Raw genomic sequence first — 23,159 nt, forward strand, 5'->3', positions numbered from 1 at the left:
TCATGTGGTGACGTCGCTACGTTATGATGTCACCATGTGACGTCACCATGACGTACGAAATCGCCGCAATTTATGGCGTCATCACGAAGTCTTGACGTCGCTATGACGTGACGTGAAATGAAGAGATAATCACATGACATCGTCGCAATTGGTTAAGTGTGCGCCCATCACGAAGGCAGCGGAAAACGGGGTGACGTGCAGAAAGCTTCAGATTTCTGCGAGTATGGTGAATAACCAAGTTAGGTGCAGGAAGCCTTCAGACGGGGAAGGATCGATAGGATCAAAAGGTGCCTTTCGCCTTCGAACCACCTTAGGTTAAAGCATAAGAAACCCTCTGAATTTTTTTGCTTGTCTCGTACCCTGCGGATTCTTGCTTCTAGCAAGAAGTCGTGGGTCCCCTATTGTACAAGCGAATACATTTAGAAGCACGCAGCAGGCTCTCGCCTTCGAGTGTAACGGAGAGTTTAATATGTCACGGACTGTTAAAATTGTTCGTAGAAATTGTACGCAATACAGTTGTACCGTACGATGATGTTTGGGCGCAGGTGGCCTGCTCAGCCTCACGGTGTCCGCCTGCTTCCTGCGAGAGACGTTTGCGACCGCTGCGGCACTGAACCTGCGCAATGACACCCGTTTGAAGAAACTAGACGTCAAGCAGAACTTCATCGGTGTGGGCGCGTTGTGCGAGATGGTCGAGGCCATGCAGGCAAGTCCCAGTTATACTTAGCAAGTGCTTGAGTAAACTCGTGTAAAAATGTTATATGTACCTTCGCCCATTTGCAGCCCAGACTCCAGGTGTTGTCTGACACTTGAGGCAGCATTCAAAGAGAGGGCTACGATTTGTACGGAAATAGTTTTTAGGCTCTCCTAAACGCTGGCACCTAGATGTACGGTGTGGCATTTTTTAAGCATGTAGTGCTTAAAACATTACACCACTCCCGCTAAAGGGGACCATGAGGCGATGCAAAGCAGCGTTTCGTCATGTCGAGCCCGCGTTTCATCCGTAGCAGTTTCCCGCCGACGTTGTCGTTTGCGCTGGGCCTCCCTAGCCCGGAGCTCAGGGTCCGCTTGCCGACATTTACGTTGCGCTTCGGCGCGTCGAGCCTTCCGCTGCTCCGCGATCTCGGCAGGCGTTAAGGTATTACTGCAACTGGCGCCGACGTTGACGTTGGAACTCGTGACACCGGCGCAGTGACTGAGCGTGTGTACGATCTAACGCGAGCCTTTTATTTAAACGAGGAGGGAGAGGAGAGAGGAGGTGTGTGGAGAGGGTTTGCGCATGCGCAGTAAGGGTGGTCACGCCGCACATCACCACCAGATTGAACTCCGCCATAAGATGCTTCGCATCTAAAAGCTCCTGTTGCTCGCCAACTTCCATTGAGCTGGAGCCAAGCGCCGGGGCCGTTATCCGGACCCCACTGCGAGAAAAAAGCGAGAGTCAAGGCAATTACGCCGAACTTCAGAAATCCTTGTCTCCGGCCCGCAACTATTTGTACAGGATCGCATTAAACGCGCTGGGAACTGCTCAAACTCGTTACGAAAAATCTTGCATCCAAGTTCTTCTGTGTGTCCACAACAACACGGATGTTGTATATGTTCAGCACGCTGGTGTTTTAGTTGGAATTTCCGATAGCGACGTTCCAAAGGCAGGTACAGGACACCATACACTTTCTTCTTGTTACGCCAGCTACATTCTTTGTCCTTTCAGCCTCATCACACGACCTAACCCAAAGGTCCTTCGGGAGGACTTTCATATCACATTGTGATGTGGAATGCTCTAATCAGCAGTTGCGGCTACGCGAAGTGGAAAACGTGATTGGTGCACTGGAACGAAGGCATAGGGAACCCAAGCTCAAGTTTACGACGCGACGACAGCGCCGCGCTGCAGCTCAGGAGAGAAGCTGTGGTGAAACTGGGGGCAGGCGCAGCCGATTCAGCCTGTTTGTAGGCAGCGGGAAACGCGCGCGCGCGCGCATTGCTCAATCGGTGCGAGACACTGGAATGCGGTGCCGACAGCTTGGCACACTGAACTGGGAGGCTTGCTGTGCGAAGCTGCATTTCCGCGTTGGCAGAAGCGACCCCGCGGAAGCGGAGGCGAGGTCCGAAGTATTGCTGTGTCATGGCCTGCCACAACAGTGCAGACAACACCAAGGCAAGCGATTCACCTGTGATACTGTACAGGTTCCTGGGCATGCCGCACGAGAAATAAAGGCGACAAGCGTGGATCACCGCAGTAAAGAAAATCAAGTACGTCCTAGCTGACAGTGCTGTCTCGCCTTCTGTTCTGGCTGTCTCAATTCATCGCTTTCGTTCGTTTCCACTAACTCAATCAGTATGTAACACGGCGGATGTACGCAACGACTACAGTAATGATTACTCGCTGTCTTCGCGCACTGTGAAAGTCCAGTTACGGTTGTAGGTGAAACAACTTTGTATTTGATTCCCTGTGTTCGTGAGACCTACCCGTCGTTGTTGAACGTTCACACTCGCGTTATACCGTTCGCGTTCCGCGGTTGGTTGAATTCAACTGAATTCGACACATTGTCAAAAGTTCGCCGCCTGCAATTTACGCGTCGGGAAGGCTGCGTTATCACGCAGGAACGGACGTCTGTGCATTTTCAGCAAACTTTGACATCGTTATGCTGGTATGCTTTGTTTTTGTCACTGTATAAGGGTGATATCTATTTAGGCTGCTAAATAGAACTGGCACTCAACACATGCTTCGCAGTTGCGACCTTGCAGCAGCCACCTTCTGACTTTGTGCGATTTTCTAGGCTAGTCCGCGCAGCAAGTTTTATACGCCTGTAAAGTCGATATATTCACACAAAAAGAGTGCAAGCATGACACGAGTGCCGAAAAAACGAGGCGACCAGTTCATCATGCTTTCACAGTGGTTAAAACTCAGTTAGCTGCCTCGCGTCTTAATCGGCGGGTGACGCTTCAGCGGCACGGAAGACTTCACTGTAACCTTCTCAGGAAAAAGTGCGATATGACGGTATAATTTTTTTGCACACGCCGCAAAAGTTTGTTCACGAAAGTACACGGCTGCTACTACAATGCATGCCAATCAAAACAATGCTATGATTGATAGTCCACAACGCAGAACATCGATAGCGTGCACGGCTTCATTTCGGAGTGCAGATGGACCATCACACATCTTTAACATGGCAGAATGACTTACCTCGAGGTACACGTCCTGCAAGGTGTAATGGCGACTTGTTAAATGCATTTCGCTTTGAGCAGGGCGTCGTTGTCGTCGATCGTCTGCTCTTCACCGTAAACGTGATTGACGAGCCTTTTTTTCCTTTTTATCAAGTTCGCTTTTCGGAAGTGGCTGTTCAGCTTGACGATCTTTCTGAAGCTGCACTGCAGGCGGGACATTCTGAGGCGCCACATGTGCACCGCAGCTCTGCACGTACACGGAAGCGAGCGGTGGCGCGTTGGAGAGAACGGAAAACGCGCGTCGTTTGCCCGCAGTTTATATTTTTATGCCGACGATTGTGCTGCCTGTCAAGAGCAGAAGCGCCACAAAGCGATGCTTGGGGAGCCTATAATTCAAGGACGTTTATTAACGACTCCGAGAAGTACATGCGAAATGGAACGAAGAGTGCACCACGGGAAAAGACGACGTGCATTGTGCATATTCTTTACGTTCAAGGTATATCAGGCTCTGTTCGGAGAGCCTTGCGTCCGCTGGGCATAGAAACCGTTTTTAAGCCTCACTACACCTTGGGAACGTGTTCGCTAAGCCCAAGAACCGGACACCTGCGAATGATCAAGGCGGAGCTGTTTACAAAGTGCATTGTGGAGATTGCGACGCTGTTTACATAGGCGAAACAGGCAGGAAACGATCAGCGAGGCCCAAAGAACTCAAAGGGGACGTCGCTAAGGCCACCCATGCCACGCGTTCCATGACAGAGCTCGTCAAACACTGCTGGACCACAGGGCATATCTTCCACTTCAACAATGTGACGACGCTGGCTCGGGAACAAAGCTTGGGGGCAAAGAAAACTCCTGGAATCGTTGTTCATCTGTCGCGACAAATCGGCTTGCAACAACCGCGGCGCCCTACTGCACATTTACAGGGACATATGTGACTAGCAGTTAACTAGGCGACCTCCGCTCATTTGGTGCTAGTGTATACTGAGGATGCCACCCGCATAGGTGGAGAAACATCTATGTCATTCTGTTCTATTTTGTTGTGTTAAGTCGGAGTAAAACTTTTAGAATTATATGTTGCTTCTCCTGCGACATGTTCGTAACGCACTTTGGATAGCTTACGACACAAAAAATTCCACTCATGCTTCCGCAGCAGGGATAGCTGTTGCTGAAAAGTCGCGATGCGAGCTAGTTCATAAGATTTCATCGATAAAATGCAGCGCGAAATAAGCCAGCGGACGGGAGAGGGACACATGGCGAGTGCTGACTGCCAATTGCTGTTGTTTGTTGTGAACACGCGCATGTACACTTAGAGTTCGTGGGAAGGGAAAAATTATATTTTTTCGATAACGTATGCCCAAAAAGTGGAGCTGCTAACGACGAATTTAAAATTAAAATGCACTGTTGTGCAAGTGACGGAGATACGTAGTGAACTCAAGGCAACTGGAAGGGTCACTTACGCGTCACCTTCGTGCATTATTAGATGCGAAGTATCTTGAATGTTGCGCCTGGTTTAATGTCTCAACTGGAACGAGATCATCGTGTTGCCCTCCGAGTCATGCTTGGCTTACCTCGAGAGGCCCAATCTATTCCATTACTCAGTGAAGCACACCAGTGGCCCCTAAGGCTACAAGCTGACCAGAGAGCGTTACATCATATCGAGCGCATGCACCGCGCCCCAGATGGCAAAGCACTCGTTAATAGGCTGATTCGGCGCCCGCTCTCTCGCATGGGGAAAATGGCGGCTTTGTTTACTGGCATTACTGGCAATTCTGACAAAACCACCTCTGTGACATCATCGAAAGGGCATAGTCAATGCATCTTCCCCATTCACCTGTCAATTCCAGGAATACGCAAAATGTGTGACCAACCTGTTTCAGCACTATTCCAATTAGCCCAGTCACACTTGTTTGAAGAATTTGGAGATTACGTTAAAGTATTTACGGACGCATCTGTACGCAGTGACGGCCTCGGCGCTTCTGCAGCTTTCTTTTGTCCTTTGACAGACATCAGACGAGTGTGTAAAATACCTCACCCGTCATCATCAGTGACTGCGGAACTCGCAGCGATCGATGTCGCCCTTAAGTACGTGGAAGAAGGATTGCCTACATCGAAAGTCGTCATCCTTACAGACTCTCGTGGTGCCCTTAGCAGACTCACCGGAAAAGAGGCCGACAGCCCTATTCTATGCAGTATCGTAGAATCAGCCGACAAAATTCTCTCACGCGGGATGTCCCTAGCTGCCCAGTGGATACCTTCGCACGTGGGCATTGCTGGAAATGAAGAGGCTGATCGCCTCGCTTCATCTTGTAATCATGATGACTGTGACTGCCCGGAAATTTCGTCTATGATGGACAGCGCTCGTCTGCTTATACGCCGCCACCTCCTAAAGCAGCACCCAGACCAGCGTGTCGCGAACGGATCGTTTCCTCCCCGTGTTCGTGGTCGTGGCTTGCCTCGTCGTTCCAGAGCACTGTTATATAAACTAAGAGTCGGTTCAGTATTGGTGCGCGAACGCTTATTCCGTCAAGGACGTGTGAACAGTCCGTTGTGTGCAGCTTGTGGCTCATGTGAAACACTTGAGCATCTTATAATACACTGTCCCGCGTTTGCTACGCAGCGGGCTTTACTGATTAAGGAATATAAATTCCTCGGACCTAAATGCGCGACCATCGACGATTACCTCTTTCCGAGAGGTTGTGTATCTCGACGCGACCAGGCCCATCGAGCTCTGCTGACCTTTATGGACCAAACAGATCTGGCCACCCGTCTATAAGCGTTCCTTTTTTGTATGTGTGTGTGTGTTTACCTATTTTTGTCCAAGTCTTCGTCAATTTTTTTTCTTCACTTTCCTATCTTTTTTTCTCTTCTCCTCCTAACTTCCTTTCCTCTGTCTCTTCCCTCCTCCCGAAAGAGCAGGCAGGCGTTGTGCCCCTCTTGGTGGCAGTTGCCAGCTTGCTCTCTCCCTCTTTTATCTGTGTCCTTGTGCTTGTATGTATACAAATCAAATAATCATATGGCGGAATTCAATTCGGTGGTGGTGGTGGTGTGCGGCGTGACCACCCTTACTGCGCATGCGCATACCCTCTCCGCTCACCCTCTCCCCTCCCCCCTCTCCACTTCCCCTTTCCCATCCCCCTTTCCACTCTTCCTCTGAAACGCGGGCTAGACGTGCCGAAATTCTCTCCTGCGCAATGCCGCGATGAGCACCAGCGCATGCGCGTCCCCTCCCCTTGTCTCCCCTCTCCTACGCTGCCCCCCTCTCGCATGCCTGCTCGCCCTGTGAGAAATAATGGCCAGGCTAGAGGGAAGACAAGACGCACGTAGCGTTCCTCTTCGCGTTCCACGACGCGAGGTCGGTAGCATGCCCAAAGAACGCCAACGGAACGCGATCGTGCAAGTGCTCCGGCTTCGCATCGCATCATGGTCCCCTTTAGCGGGAAATGGTGTAATTTTTAGAAAAACTCCATATATATTTATATATATGCAATAAACTTACCTAGCGCTTTTCCTGTGTTCTCCCTATGTCCATGCTTCTTCAAGCATGTGATGCTTTCACCTATGTATGGCTCAAGTGACCTTGTACAAGAGTGGCTATCCGAGAACTGCAAGGAGGATATCCGGACGTTATTACGTGAAAAATTAACATCAATGCAACCAGTGAACACCTAAATAATGCGGTCCTCGGCTCCCAACACTACTTAATGGCCAAACAAGTGAAGAATTTTTGCTTTTGAGTTTTCACATCGAAGCTGTTTAAGCTAGCCGTAATTTGTGTGTCCTACGGTATGTGCTGTGCCGCCTACGCAAAAACTATCATCATAAACGGGTATGTGCCAGACAAAATGGGTAAATCCCACTACGCACCACTGGTCCACTAGAAATGAAGAAAGCTATTGTCATAAAACGAATATTGCAAATCTATTCTGCGGAAACCCGCAAGGTGGCGGAAGGGTTAAGAAAGGGAAAATAGACAACCACCCGTTTGCAGCACGAAGCCACAAGGAAATCCATACGGATTTCTCAGAAATAAAGCCTCTTAGCTGCCGAAAAATTCGTCCTATTCCGGGGATCGAACCCGGGACCAACGCCTATCCGAGGCGGTCGCTCTACCAATTGAGCTAACCAGGAAGCTAGCAATTGGCAGCGCGAGGGCGAATCCATCGACAACTCGAAGCAACTGAACACATATTGCAAAGTTATTCTGCGGAAACCCGCAAGGTGGCGCAAGGGTTAAGAAAGGGAAAATAGACAACCACCCGTTTGCAGCACTGTAGTACTGTAGAGCGACCGCCCCGGATAAGCGTTGGTCCCGGGTTCGATCCCCGGACCAGGACGAATTTTTCGGCAGCTAAGAGGCTTTATTTCTGAGAAATCCGTATGGATTTCCTTGTGGCTTCGTGCTGCAAACGGGTGGTTGTCTATTTTCCCTTTCATAAAACGAAGATGTACCACTGTGCGGCCTATCAGAAAACTCATTATTATAAACGGGTATGTGCCTACCGGAATAACCACCTAGGTGTAGCCCCGGCCGAACCTAGCTAATAACAAGTTCAACCTAGCCACATCAAGTTTAACCTCGATATAATCAAGTTCAACCTAGGCACTGCCATGGTCAACCTCGATATCGACAAGCTCAACCTAGCCAGCCCAAGCTTAACCTCGATATAGCGAAGTTCTATCGAGTTCAACCTTGCTAGAAACAAGTTCTGCCTAGCTACAACTAGAATAAGCAGCCCGTAGACCTATGAGATGTGCGAACGCTTGGTTTAAGTGCGAGGGCCTGTCTCTTGAGTTTGGACGTCCGTGCCGTGTCTGTGACTGTCTGTGCTTTAACTCGACGAACCTCTATACGCCGAGAATCAGCGTGGAAACAACCTAGCATCAACCAGCTGAAGCCAAGCAATGACCTAAAACTCCTTGGAGCACAAAAATTGTCATTGTTATCAATATCCAATTTTTATGCAAGAATTGTCAGAAATGGTTACAAGAACATATTGAACACATGAAAAAAAATGCTGGTTGTAATAGTTTCTACGAGGAGATCAGTGCTGCTGACCACCGTGCCGAAAGGGTCTCTGCATAGTACATATTTTAATTGTGCTCCTTTGCGACGCTTTGCGCTTTCCCCTTTGAAACGCAGCTCATTCCCCTTTGAAAAGTTTTCTATTCTGAAGGCACAGTGGCACATTGACGCTTGGCGCAGCCAAATTTTTATCGATGGCTGTGCCTTTGGGGCTGTATTTCCCGCATCCTCGCTTCGCTGCAAGCACCTTGTTGGCCGATGGAATATAGGGCTTGTCTTTTTTTCGCGCTCACAGATTATTATCGAACGCAATCTTATAAATTCGCTCATGCGTTTATAAAAGGATGAAAATATCAAATAGGGTAGTACTGTTCATATAAAGAATGTCACGTGGCAGTGCGCAGTCATGAAAATATTATCAGTAGAGACATCCGATGCTTTTTACTCCAGATCGGAGCCGTTTGGACTGTGAGTGCAGAATCTGCTTCTGTTTCCGTGTCACATGCGTCACTGACATTTTCAGTAACTTGTAGAATCACGGATTCGTCGTCAGATGAGATTACGGATATGCCCTTTCTGGCCATATTTACTATCGCTTGAACTGTCGCCTCCAGAAGAGCTGTTCGCGTCGGTTGGAATATCTTCATATCGAACAAAAGGAGGCGTTTTGGCAATTTAAGATCTAATTTCGCCTGTGAATTCTGGGACACCACTTCTAATCCCTTTCTTGCACGGTGGTTAGTGTAGCTGGCCACCATAAAAAATATCGTCATACGCTATCAACCTGGTCCACGGCACAATTTTACCAATACAGCCAGTAATATACACTCTCGCGCTGCGTGTTACATCTAAGAAAGGTTCCGTCTAAGTTCACATAGCTTTGCGCACGTGGGAACTTTAGGTATCCAGCGCGGGAAGTGGCATGCTGGCTCTAAGGCTGTTGCTCAGCAACAAAAAGCTCCCCTAGCGGACCAGCACCACCTGGCGCACCTTCAGAGAAGACTAAAGGGGATAAGTAAACTTTTCGTTGCTTGACAACAGCCAGGTGGCACTGCAAAATAAATTGAGTTGTTGGTCAACGAAGCTAACCACCGTACCTGAAAGAGACAGGTAACCTAAAAACTTGCATCACCTAGCTAAGGTCTAGAAACAACCTAGAAGCAACCAGATTAGTCTTCAGAAATTGTCGTCTTGCTGTTTAAAAGCGCAGCTTAAAACAGCGAGCCTTGACACAGCGAGCCTTGACACAGCGAGACTTGAAACAGCCAGACTTGCGCAGCTTAGGGCATGCTTCGCCAATTTTTACTGTTTCTCTACATTATCGCTGAAGCTGTAACTTCCAATACGTTGAAGTCATTTTTGCTCTGTTTTTCCTCCCGTGACACTTGTTACACGTCAACGTGCTCGATTCAGATCTGTTCATTACGAGTGATGGCAAATAAAAATTATTTTCCTTGGCTCTACCTATGGCTTTGCGTAACGCAATTGCGGTGTCTAACTTGTCCCTGCAGGTGAACAGCAGTCTCGGAACGCTTGCCTTCTCCGTCGTAGGCAGGCAGACCACCGGCGTGATGGACCCCTTTTTTAACATCATCTGCCATCTCCAAGTTTCCTCTCGTTTGGATATCTCCTGGAATGACCCAAGCGGCGTCGACTTTGCTGAGGGCGTTAAATTGTGCAAGACCAGTTCTGTCTTCTGTGAGCTTAATAGGCGGGCGACCGACGACGCTACGGTTTTGCTGAACGCCGTGGCATCCAGCCGCAGCATTTACAAAGCCAAACTGGAATGCAGCTACCTCATGAATCATGCTGTGCTTCAAAAGCTGGTCGATACCTTGGCTGCAACGAGGTTCTTGAGGTATCGTCATTTTACAGATACTTCCTCGAGAGCACTTCAAGATTTACTCGCGAATGTCTGCTTTGCTTCAACTTAGTGATGCACGCAGTGACTTTGTCCGAAGGTGCCTTAAGAAGGACCTTAAAGAAGCCCGATGTTCTGACACACCTCCCCAACAAGCTCCCTCATTCGTAGAAAAGTCAGCTGCGTGCCGCGCGGAGGCTCTACATTCTAAGTCAACAAAAATGTGTGTTGCTTTTTTAGGTTAGCCTTGGCTTGCCACTTAGATGACTCTTTAAAGAGACACGGTAACACTCTTTGGCTCCTTGGCTCTCCGACGAGGGTGTGATGACTTCCTAAAAGAGTTCACATGTCTAAGGTGGTAGGCCACCTTCAAGAGTCTAATTTTTTTCACGAGGTTGATTTTTTTTGTTTTTTGTGCACGCCCAAATATTCAAAAATATGTTGCAACAAACTTTATCCTCCTATCATCATTAGTTTGCAAGTTCCAGCAAGGTTTCCATACTCCTTGCTCGTAAGCTAAATCGAAATCATATTGTGTTTTTTTTGGAAAGTTAGTGTCGTTTCGTCTATATTAATAATATTCAAAATACTTTATAAATTTTATTGACTGTTTTCATAAGAGGATGTCAATAAATATAACTTTGTGTTTCTGATTGTTTTTAAATGTCTAAAAAGGGCCACAGGGGGGACGCACACCTCTTGCAAGCTCTGAAATCTGTTTTCGTTTTTCTCTAAGTAAAAATTTGCTCCAAGTCATGTGACGCCAACTTTCATAACTTTTTCTCAGTGTGTACTTCGAACTGAAATTTTGTATGATAGGTTACAACGTATATATCTGTGCAGTGAAATAGAATAAATTTACAGAATATTTTTAAATTCACAGCTAGGTTTCCAAACAGGTTCAGTCTAAATTGGCTCTTTTTCCTCGTCTTTTTGGTTTTTAACATTACTTCCTGGATATTCGCCACATATTTATCCTAGTTCATTGCGCAGCTCCAACCTTTCGTTACACAAATGCCAAAGCTTTACTGAATTAGGCCACCCATTAGACACTTATTACGGCTGGCGTGACTACCTCTTTTAAGGCAATTTTTGACAAAGATAATATCCGCAAAAATAAATAATCAGTATTTTGCACTATGAATGGCTGGGTTAAGTTAAATGAGACATGCTTGTTTTGAAGGAAGTTATTTCAACGCTGGCTGCTCCTAAATTTTTTTTGAGTGGCTTACCACCTAAAAGAGTCAAATACGTGGCAAGTGCCAGAGAGTTGCATGACTCTTCTTACTTTTGATTCTATTTCACTAAACGATTCCCGCGTCCTTCTTTGATGCCTGGCAAGTCCTCCTCCCCGGTATGTGACGTAACATTGTTTTGGGAATCTGACGGAGCAGTGAGGTCGTCCGACAAAGCACTGATGGCACATTCGGAATGGTTGTTTGAGAGTGCTCTCACCATGCTTTAATGCGGTGACTTCAATGCCTTTAAAGACCTACAAGGAGAACAACCAGCTATGAAAGTCGCGTTTCTCCTTCGTTATCACGCATTGGCTGCTTCATTTAGTAGTAATGCTTAGTTCCTATTTCACATCAATTTTCAGAGCTTTCAGAGCACTTTCAACAATCACCCTAATGTATCATGACGTCGTTGGCTATCCGGAATACGAAGCTGTACCTTGGCCTTGCGGTTTTCTCCGCGCAGTTGTCGCTCGCATCGCGTGCATGTTTGCCTCGTCAGTGACTCGCACAACGCTTGGATAACGCGTGCGAATGATCGACACTGGCAACAAGTGAAAAGAACTTTTGTTGGGTGGTTGGCTGCTCGCCGATGACGTAAATGTCTGACGTCGCGTTACGTTGCTGAAGTAAACATACTCACGACAATGATCTACGTCTACCCCTGTTCGCTGCGGAGAATGGTTGGGAGGCAGAGCCCAAGTTTTGGAGACGTTGAGAAGAGCCCTCTGAACGCCTCACAGTACTGTTGATGCCGCAAAGTGCTGAACGCCCCGCTGAGCCTTCGTACGCTGTTCGCCCTCAAAATAAAATAACTTCTACGTGACGGACGCCATTGATACTTCGCGAAAAAAAACTTACGCATATCAAGCGACCAAGTGAAGGCCACATCTGAGGCCTGAAATTTCATATCACTGCTCCTCTATAATGAAGAAATACTTTATTGTAAATTATGAGCAAAATATCGGAATTACTGGCACAAGTGTTGGACAGTACAAAGTTGTTTCATTGGAGTAGATAGTTTGAAGGCTTGTGCATAATGCGGTCTAACATAGGAGCTACCGCGCAGGAAAGCGGCCATTTATGAGATAGTTCCGGACGGAATTGTTGGTTGGACACTCGACAATGCGCTTAAGAAGTACACGTTTGCGAGAGTCGATGACGTCGTCCAGGTGACATTGGTCCTATGAAGCCATGAAATCTATTGTCCAGTCTTCCAAGCGTGACATTCGCCTTAAAAGGTCAAAGGGGAATCACGTTGTCTCGCTTGCTGCGTCGACACTGCCTCGCTGGTCTGGTAACGAATTACAAGAAGAGTTTGGGCGAGCCTGTCGGAATAACATTGCAGAGCTTATGTGGCAGACAAGACGAGTACTCCTGAGAGAAAGTATATTACCTAGAATATTATAATTACAGAACGCTGAGCTGCTTGGTAGAGATTTGTGACACAAAGACGGTAGACATGCGAACACGGACACAAGAGAAAAGTCAGGACTGCACGAACGCCGTATTCATCTTAACACAGCGCGCAGACACGAACACGGAATGAGGAAAGAACCGACGACAGAACGCTCGTGTCTTCGGTTTTTTCCTTAATCTTCGGTGTTCGTGCGTGTGTGCGCTGTGTTAAAATGAAGATTCACCAACTTTCCCAAATGGCCACCTTATTCAAGCTTATTATTAACGCCGTATTGTATTGTCATGACTTCTCTCTTGCGTCCGTGTTTGAACATCAACGTCTAGAATATATTCTGCGCACTAAAGTGAAGGGAACCAGCCTTCATGTCATAAAAGCCGTTGACCTTTTGGATCGCTTTGCAGAGGAGCCTTGGTGCAGATGACCCAACTGGGGCTACAGCCGTCAGTGAAACTGGGTAGGGATTGTCCTTCCCGATGAGCGTAGCGTGCGGGTTCGAAGTTACAGGGGCCTCCAGAAGCCTGACCCAATGGGCGAGCACTCTAAAACGACGTCATGTGCCGGACGGCCGCTGACCTCAAATTCGGGGAACGTTATCGAGTGCATGAGTGAAACTTTGTTTAGTCGTGGTGGCGGTCGGCTACAGCGCATCGATCATCTGAGCGGGGCTCTCCGGACTTCTTAAGCTGTACCTGACTATAGAACCGTCGACCAATAGATAGGGTATTGGCGGCGGCGTTCTATCAAGGCCACTACTCAGTCGAGACGGAACCTCTGTTTCTAAGAGCACCGAGGACAAGCGGAAGCAAAGCCCGATTATACTGTTGGCGGGTTGCTGTATAAAGACGAGTACTGTGCGAGAACCTACGAATATTTCCCGCTAGCGTCATCTGTAAGTTAGCAAGCCTATTGAATACTGATCGGACCTGAAATTTTCTTGCCCGTGTCTAGTCGCGCTGCACTGCTAAGCGTTCCAGTATGCACCAACTGGCCCAAACAAAAGCGGTACCTTGAAGACCTGTGTGCACCACTTCGATTAAACTGTGCCGCAATTCCTTGTCCCGTTGTTCTTAGCGCAGCAAATTTACCGAAGTAACCACGCTCAGTAAGCGCTTCTGGCAAGTGGGCTGCCAGTTATCCCTTCTTAATTAGCACAGTGGCTTTCAAAGACAAGAAACTAAAACAAAAAATGCAGCCAGCTCCACTCCGTGAAAGCCGTCCAAACAGGGAAGGTGATGCCCCCTCTTCTTCAGGCTATTGCATTCAGATGTTATTTTTGTTGGAAGGCTTTCAAAGTACTTCTAAAATTTGCAAGTCTTTTCTAAGTATTTCTGTGTTGTGTCATTGCCCTTTATTTGACGCTGTATGTTAAGCTATGAGGCAACAATATGCTCATTCACGGCCGCACTTGAACGCTACGGTAAGGTTCCAGTGCATCCCTGGCCCAAAACTTGTATTACTGTCACGGCTGCACTGCAACGCAAGCAGCGTTGCAAGCGCTGCTTCTGTGCATGACGTGCCCGTGACATGCTCTTCTCCAACGGACGGCGAAGGCCTTGGCTGTTAAAAAATAACTTGTTACTAGCGGTATAAGAAGAACGGCTATTTGAGCTAGTTGGTTAAAATGCATAGTGAAAGGGTTTGTAGCGCAAGCACGGTAGTGCTGAAGGAAAGGTTTAAAACCGAGGAACGGAAAGCAAAGAGGGACGACACGAGCGCTGACTACCAACTGGTTTTATTGTTCACGACACACATGTACATATACACGTACACACGTACGTACATGCACTAGCCGTATAAGGTGTAGCGCATAGTTTCTGATCTTGTGAGTTCGCAACGAATGCTAAATGCCCGACCGAGTTCTTCTTGCTAGCTGAACCCCTGGTTCTTGTTTTTTTTCTTCGCTGCAGACATTTGAAACTGAACACCGATCTAACCGGGGAAGACGGTGACAACCTGCTCAATGCGCTCGCACGCAATGACAGTATCCGCGTACTCAAGATATCAAACTTCACTTTCGACGACAGCGTCATGCTGCCGCTGGGCCATCTGGTCAGAGACAACCAGTGCATCAACTTTTTCACCATTGCCTTCACGGACGACAACGAGGGTGCGAAACAAGTGCGACCAATCTGCCGCATGCTAAGCGTGTCCATTCCAGGCAACCGCGCGCTCGTATCTCTCGAAGTGAAAGTGGGCGGCTACAACTACGCCAATGATTTCGCCATCAAGGCAACTCTGCGACGTAACATGGTGAGCTTCCACTGTGCATGTCGGCTGTGCTTGCAAGTCTTTTCATGGCGATTCCTTGTGTGTATACTGTACCGCGTTTGAGCCAATCACTAGCAAATGTCTCGTGTTAAAGGAGTACTGACACGATTTTGAGACATCGTAAAAGGGTCGTTTTCCTTATCCTTGTTACGCAGAGTCAACGCTCTCGACACGCCAATCAGACAACACGTATAAAATATCTTTCTTTAACTTTAAACTTTTCGTCGTTGAGCAATAGGAAGCCAGCGCCACCGCAGTGGACATTCTTCCGACGATTCAACACAGCTCTACTGAGTTTGCGAACTCTGCGTCCTGCATGCAGCCTAAATCGCAGAAATCGCTGTCGGGGTCACTGGACCATAGTTCACTGATCATTTTGTGCGTGCACCACGAGCAGATGACGAATCTGCCGCTACTACATCGCCAGTTGCTGTCTCCCCGTGATGTCACACTGCGATGACACGTCACTGCGAAGCCGCCCTATCGATATCGAAGCCGAAAGTGTTGTTTTAAAGGCAGCGGCATTAAAGATATATTCCATGCATTTTCAGGTACCACAAAACTATTTGTATGGTTCTCGACACCAGTGTTCTTATTTAGAGCGACAATCCGAAACTCATAATGACGACTAAAACTGCGCTAAAAACACAAAGACAAAGACGAGGAAAACAGGACTCGCGCAGACTCACAACTGAACGTTTAATGTTTGAAGGATGACATATACACACAGTTAACATTTGATGAAATAAGATCATTGGACACAGATATGTCTACGTCACAAAGTGGCACCTAAATATTTTAGCTCACAATCGGCAAGCGATACAGAAGGTTCACTTATACACCCCCGTGTAATGTTAATCTTGAAAGCCTCGAACAACTCGCGTGTGCACCGGTCCTTGTGACTAAACAAAATCTTGGTTTTATTCACAAGCAGTTGGCACAATTTGTTGCTGCCTACTTTACACTCCCTACAGTGTTTGGAAACGTGCGAGTAGCCATCTGTAGAACAATTCCTAAGATGCTCTTTCAGCCGAATATTTAAACAACTGCCCGTTTGTCCCACGTACACCTGCCCACAAGAAAAAGGAAATTCATAAACTACTGCGCAGGCGCATGGGACAAACCTGGACCTATGGTCAATGCTGCAAACAAAAGGGCTGTAATTAGGTGTTTTGTCAATGGCATTCATTACCCTGGCACACAATCGCGACATTTTCTGAGGCGCCGAAAACACAACGTTCACACCGTAGCGTTGAGCTATATTTTTCAAATTATGGGCTACCTTATGCTGATACGGGATAACCGCAAAGCCCCCACCCTCGATGGCGCGATTTCGGGGTGACTGTGTGCCTTTCATTTTAAACTTCTTAATTAGTTTTTTGCAGGTTGCTGCAATCATAGATAATGGATAACCAGATTTAGTTAGCCTGCTCAACTGCATTTGCATACTTTCCGTCACTTCATGCGCGCAAGACTTCCGCACCGCAGCATCAATGCACGATAGAGCAATTCCAATCTTAACTAATTTTGAATGCCTAGATGAGAAATTCAGGGGACTTTTCTGAGACCTAGGTTGATATAGCCAGCATTTACGGGATGAATCAAAATGAAGCCGAATGTCTAGGAACTGCAACTCGTTGTTACTGGGAAGCTCAGTCGTAAAACTGAGGCCTAGGCGGGATTTGCTAAAGACTTGCTTAGCTTGAAAAGCTCTTTCTTCAAGCCCGCCTTCAGCTGCAAAGATCAGGTAGTCGTCCACAAAGCGCTTTGTTTAAAATCGTTGTTTAAAATCAACGACTGGAACCACGGTTGAGACGAACGACATGAACGCGTGCGGTGGTCCTCTCTTCTGCTCGATTCTTCCAAGCGAGAGGCTTAAGTGTACTTCGTTCAGGTCATTACAGCTGCTTCTTCGGTGCGCAGATGAACGTCCACCAGGCCGCCCGCTTCGTCAACGGCTGCAACGAAAGAAGGGCCATTCTGGCCTTCAAAGAACTGCAACACTCGCACTCGCTGACGAAGGTGCTGACCCTAGACTTCAACCTGCCCGAGGAAGATGCGCTCGCGAAGATACGCGATGCCCGCACTCGGCTCGCTGCCATTTCTTCATCTACACCGGCCTCGTCAAGCACAGTGTAGCCTGTGAGCGAGACCTCAGGGGGCGACCCACACTGGAAACTCCCGGAATAGACCTTGTTCTGCGCGTTTACAGTTATCTCAAACTGAGCTACGTGGACGAGACCTAAAGGACCAAAGCGAGGATTCCCGGCCCTGTCAATTCCATGAGAGCGGCATCTCGTTAACACAGTATCAGCGCCCCATTTTAAACATTGGGTGTGTTCTTGTTTACGTGCTTTGCGGTGCTGGAGTGCGTGACCTACAAATAAAAAGGAGATGTTTGGCTTTAGAGTTTCTTCACCAAGCAGAGTTATCATGCACTGCAGTTCTGTAGTAAAATGAGTAGTCTGCTACTGTCAGTCGCATAGACATTTCTATAGAAGGACTTTAAGGCGTTGTTTGACTTCTGCAAAGTTGGGTTTCCAAACGCAATTGCGCTTTTTAATTCCTGCTGCCGGCGTGCTCAAGAAATTCCAGGTCTCTTGCGCAATTAAACCAGAAAAACCTTTTCAAAAGTCACTACCGTCCTGCTACTGTGTCATACTAAAACTTGTTTCACTTTTACCATATTGACTTGGCTCATTCTGCATCGGTAAATCAAACCTTTGTTCATTTAGGCCTTTTTTGATGTCATCGCTCTTTCTAGTCTTTCGTTTAGGACACCGCAATGAGCAGGGCACTTATCTAATGAGCCGCAGGGGTGAAATAGCAGTTTTGTTTTTATGAGATCATACCTGAATGAAATTCTTTATACCTTCCTAATAAAATGTTATGTATCAATATTTCCTTCTGTGTTTTACAGTTCTTAAGGCACAGTTCTAGCTTCTTCGTAGAGGCGGTCAAGGTATTCTTAAAGGGACATATCCGACAGAGTTTCCACGTTAAGCCCAAGGCGCTATCCTTCTTTTAAAGTAACAATAAAAACACCACATCAACATTTGCCAGTTGAAAATTCATTCATCCTCCATTACCATAATCCACCATAGGGATGGAAGGTCATCCGTCACAATGGAGGATATTGTGGTGGACATGGGGAAGGCATGTTGGGTGATGTTATTGCCCCTCCAAGCAAGTGAGAAATTTTTGTCTTTGCGTTCAGTTGACTACACTTAACCAGGACTGATGGAAAGCACTTAATCGCATCGACAGATGGACACGATAGGCGTCCGCTCCGGCTCAGAAAGTACTATTACCGCGTGCAGCTATTGCTGCGAATTGCTGCATTTTTGTTCCCCATTCAGAGTAGTTGTGGCAACGCTTTTGTTGTAGGGTTGCCAACGCAGGCCGTCTGAAGGAGTGGATAGTATAGGCTGAACAGGCCCATGGTTTATGCGCATTTCTGGGATATTTGGATGATGAAGTGACGTGCCCCTAAGCTGAAGCAGCTCATCACAAGGGATACCATGTTGAACAGCTTACATTGTTTGAGCACGAACTCTCTGAGGTTTTTTTTATGACGCAAATACGAGTCATAATTCTTAGACGTGATGCAAGGGATGTCGAGGGATACTAGTTTCAGAACAGACACCTGATCTAGCCATTCCCTAGTTTCTTTGTCGCAGCGTTGAGATTATTCATAAAGACCTGTAAACAATGCGCAAAGCTGAGGATAAAAGCGAACACGTGACCACGCTCTAAGAAGTGCTCTGCGAGCTACCGCTGCCAACATCAGCAAGCTAACTCTCCCTGAAACTATTTTCTGCATATTTCCAGCCGCAGTAAGGGCTGGACCTCATGTAGCTAAAATAATTGGTATGGGGAAGTTTTTGCTCACTGGGCACGTGGGCGGCTGTGCTGCCGTAACTTTGACTGCAGAGCGGGAAAACTAAAACCTACCACACGCTCTGATGCGAAGATAACGTGATGGTCTAGCGCATTTCCCCTTTCAAGTGTCAGTGATTCGGTCAACAAATCTTATTCAGGGCCTAAGAAACTACTACGTCGTAGTTGCGGACCGCGCGGACGTTCGGGCGGGAAGACCATGGTAAGGGGCGTAGTCAGAAATTTTTTTCAGGGGGGGGGTTCAACCATACATTATGTTCGTGCGTGCGTTTGTATGTGTGCGTGTATATATCCGCAAGCAAAACTGAAAATTTTCGGGGGGGGGGGGGGGGGCTACGCCCCTGACTATGGTCCTCCGCCCTTTGGCGGTTCCTTTAGAGAGCCCTTAGTTGGTATTGGAGATCGCCACTTTGAAGGCCTTCCGCCCCCTCCTCTTGTTTATTAAACGGAGGACGACGCAGCGAGCAATGGAAAGGAAACTGATATGCGCAACCATAAAGGATAAAAAGAGTATGATAGAGTGGGTCAAGGGAACAAACGGGTGTTAAGGACATCTTAGTCGAAATGAAGAAGAAATGAACATGGGCAGGGCATGCAGCGCGTAGGCAAGATAACCGCTGGTCATTAAGAGTAGCTGACTGGTTTCCAAGAGAAGGCAAACGCGCGATAGGGAGACAGAAAGTTAGGCGGGCAGAGGAGATTAAGAAGTTTGCGGGTATAATGTGGCAGCAGGAAGCACCGTACCGGGTTGATTGGCGGAACACGGACCTTTGCTCTGCAGTGGGCATAGTCAGGCTGATGATGACAATGAAGAAGCTGATAGTGCACGATCATTTTATGAAAAGAAAAAAATTACACCATTTCCCGCTGAAGGGGACCATGAGGCGATGCGAAGCCGGAGCACTTGCACGATCGCGTTTCGTTGGCGTTCGTTGGGCATGCTACCGACTTCGTGTCGTGGAACGCGAAGAGAAACGCTACGCGCGTCTTGTCTTCCAGCCTGGCCGTTAATTCTCACAGAGCGAGCGGGGAACGTCCTCGACAGACGTAGGAGAGGAGAGAGAGGGGGAGGGGACGCGCATGCGCTGGTGCTCATCGTGGCGTTGCGCAGGAGAGAATTTCGGCATGTCTAGCCCGCGTTTCAGAGGAAGAGTGAAAAGGGGGATGGGAGAGGGGAAGTGGAGAAGAGAGGGAGAGTGGAGAGGGGGAGTGGAGAGGGGCAATGGGAGAGGAGAAGAGAGAGGTGAGGGGAGAGGGTATGCGCAGTAAGGGTGGTCACGCCGCACACCACCACCACCACCACCACCGGATTGAACTCCGCCATAAGATACTTCGCATCTAATAATTAGTTAGCACAGTTCTCTCTCCGAAGGTAGCTTCACCGCAGTTGCACTGGCTAGTGAATCACGGGTCAGTATGCCATGAACGTCTTCGCAACATCAGGCACACCGGAGCAGTCCAGGCGTTCATTGATCATGCCAATCCCAGCCCAATAGACACTGGCGGGGTCGAAGTTGTTTTTTCACATAGCAACACATGAACTATAGATGTCAGTGCAAGAACAGCCGATGGTCGAAATAGCCGAAGCCCTCTACAATGGCGGGGCTCATAACCATATCGTGATCTTGGCACACATTAACCCAAGGTAATATTGTTATTATTATAATTATGGCAAACATACGTTCGCGTTTGTCTAATCTAATCATGAAATCAGCACACTTCAATGCTTGACACGACACTACTTCCAATGCACAGTCAAAACCTTAAATGCTGCTCTCTCAGAGCACTCATACTAAGAGTCCTCGTTAAGCCATGTTTCCACAATGTAAGCTTTCTTGCCTCTGCGCCACGGTGGAACAGTGATTACGGTGCTCGGTTGCTGACCTGAAGGTCGTGGGTTTCATCCCTGCCGCGCACTCGCATTGTCGACGGAGGGGGAAATGCCGCAGGCTCATGTACTTACAGTCGGATACAACTGAAGTCCGCAGAGGCCCGGCCCAGACGACCAAAGCGCACCAGCCTATCACCTACGCGACTGAATAAATAGTCCCGCTCAAGCACGCGGCAATGTTTTCTGAAGGCGGAGTCGCCACGCGTCCGGCTCATGACGTCACTCTGTAGTGCGCGCCTATTGGTGTGGGTTTGTTTGCATCCGCCTTTGAGGAGGAAATGCCGCGGACTGAGGAGGAAATGCCGCGGACTTCTGAAGTTATATCCGACTATAGATTCTGGTACTCGTTAACGGAACACTAAATAGAAGCAATGAATCGGTTTAGATCGATAAATTGTGCTCTGAGAAATCTAACGTCGATAATTTTGCCATCACAGGTTCTTTAATAGAGGAGCAAATTAAGTTCAAAGTTTCGTTTCTAAATTTCGCGCCGAAATCTCCCCCCCCCCCCGCCGTGACGTCGCGGATTCCAAAGTGTCTTTATCGTATTTTGGTGCCATTGGCTCAACAAAATTAACCCAAATTCGGTATGTTAAGTATAAGACCCCCTCAGGGGACAATGTACTTCATTTTTTAACGATTAGGAACTACGTAGTCCCTTGTAGGCGCCGTCAAAACACGTGACGTCACGGCGAATGGTGTGGAAACTTCAAGGTGGCGTCGCCACTTACATTTTGTTTTTGCACGCTTTCTCGCTTACTAAGCGTCTTCTCGCGGTAAGCGTGGTGTTTTTGGTATCGTGAAAGAGTACTTTACTATATGAGAAAAATTGTTTTGCTCTTTAGGATCCTTTAAAGAACTCCAGGTGGTCAAAATTTCAAGAACCCGCAACCATGACGTGCGTCATAAATTTATCGTGGTTTTGGCACGTAAAATCTCAGGAATTATTATTATTGTGTTGCCTATATGTAATAGGTTACTCCACGCGCCAGATAGCCCTTGTGCGAACCGTGTTTTCCAGCGTATCATTCTCGGCGAAGCCACCTTTCTTGCGCCAACTCGCACCTATTAAAGTTTAAGATATAGAATCGTCAGAATAGCAGTACACTCAGTGAGCCTGCTTCTGAGGGCTGTGCCTACCATTAACCCTCTCTCCTCCGCTTCCCTTTTTGAGAAAAGGATCCGGTCTTTAAGCTCCAGAATATTAACATCTGGGGTTTTACTTGCCGAAACCGCAAATTTCTGCAGCCCTCCGCTATAGTGGAGGGCTGCAGAAATTTCGACTATCTGGTGTTCATTACCGTGCGCTGATATCGCACAGAACATAGGCCCCTAGCATTTCGCCTTTGTCGAAATGTGACCACCCTGGAAGGCACGAAACCCGCAACCTTAGCGTCAGCAGCCGAGCGCCGCGTCCACTGTGCCACCGCAGCGAACTACGCGTCAGAACCTCGATGCGAATATGTGCATGCGGCAGTGGATTACGTTTTACAAGCCCTCGCCTTCCAGCTAAGAAGGACGGCACCTAAGCCGCTAAGCTACCATGGCGTGTTACCACTCTAACCTAAATAATGAAAGAAAAAGAAAGGTATCACTTATGCCGTTATTTCTTTTACCACCCTATCACGTCATGCGACACCATTCATCGGGGAATTCGGTGTAACAAATGAAATAAAAGTTCTATTGTATGAAACCGTGTTTAACGACCGTATCGTGAAAGTGATATACCGGGTGTTCAAAATTAATATTTATGGTTTTGTTAAAATGCAGCACCGGGAGGTACGTAAAACCACCTTTGCTGATAAGCTTTTTAACCAAGGGAACACAATGTGAGACAATAATGATCGTTGTCCACCGCGCAATTTACTAAGATTGAATAATGAACTTGTTAATGAGTGCAGTAAACGGGCATGTTTGTATTGAAAAGTTGGAGGCAGTCGCGTTTCTACACAGTTCCACTTGGATGAATTGTTGTAGCATGTCTGTGCCCCGAGATATCCCGCTGCAAAGTTTAATTGCGGTTTGCATGATTACGCATGCAAGACAGTGAGCACTGGCGCAAAGCTTTTCCGCGATGTGGCGCGGCACTCGCGTGCGGCGTTTAATCTGACAACGGGTCGAAGGCATATAGTAAGATGATAACGCTTACCCTTTTGCTACCGGCTGGCGATAGCAACTAATGAGTGCTCGTCACATCGGGGAGAAACGTTGCGCCGATCCTCACCATCTTGCATGCGTAATTATGCAAACCGCAATTAAACTTTGCAGCGGGATATCTCGCGGCACGGACATGCTTGAAGAATTATTCCAAGTTGAACTGTGTATAGAAACGCGACTCCCTCCAACTTTTTAATACAAATATGCGCGCTTGCTGCACTGATTAAAATGTTTATTACTTA

At 47.6% G+C, this 23,159-nt stretch overlaps 1 protein-coding gene across 1 annotated transcript in view; it reads left to right on the plus strand.

Annotated features, from left to right (window-relative positions):
* LOC119372205 (uncharacterized) overlaps window positions 1–17,564 on the plus strand; it is a 37,782-nt gene extending 20,218 nt beyond the window's left edge. Inside the window, exons 7-10 of the mRNA XM_049420144.1 lie at window positions 546–706; window positions 9,697–10,043; window positions 14,609–14,951; window positions 16,893–17,564. Coding sequence (XP_049276101.1) covers window positions 546–706; window positions 9,697–10,043; window positions 14,609–14,951; window positions 16,893–17,108 — 1,067 coding nt within the window. The 3' untranslated portion in view covers window positions 17,109–17,564. The remainder of the gene's footprint in view (window positions 1–545; window positions 707–9,696; window positions 10,044–14,608; window positions 14,952–16,892) is intronic.
* Window positions 17,565–23,159: the final 5,595 nt, after the last annotated feature.

Source organism: Rhipicephalus sanguineus, chromosome 10, assembly GCF_013339695.2.
Source record: "Rhipicephalus sanguineus isolate Rsan-2018 chromosome 10, BIME_Rsan_1.4, whole genome shotgun sequence".
NCBI classification, from domain to species: domain Eukaryota; kingdom Metazoa; phylum Arthropoda; class Arachnida; order Ixodida; family Ixodidae; genus Rhipicephalus; species Rhipicephalus sanguineus.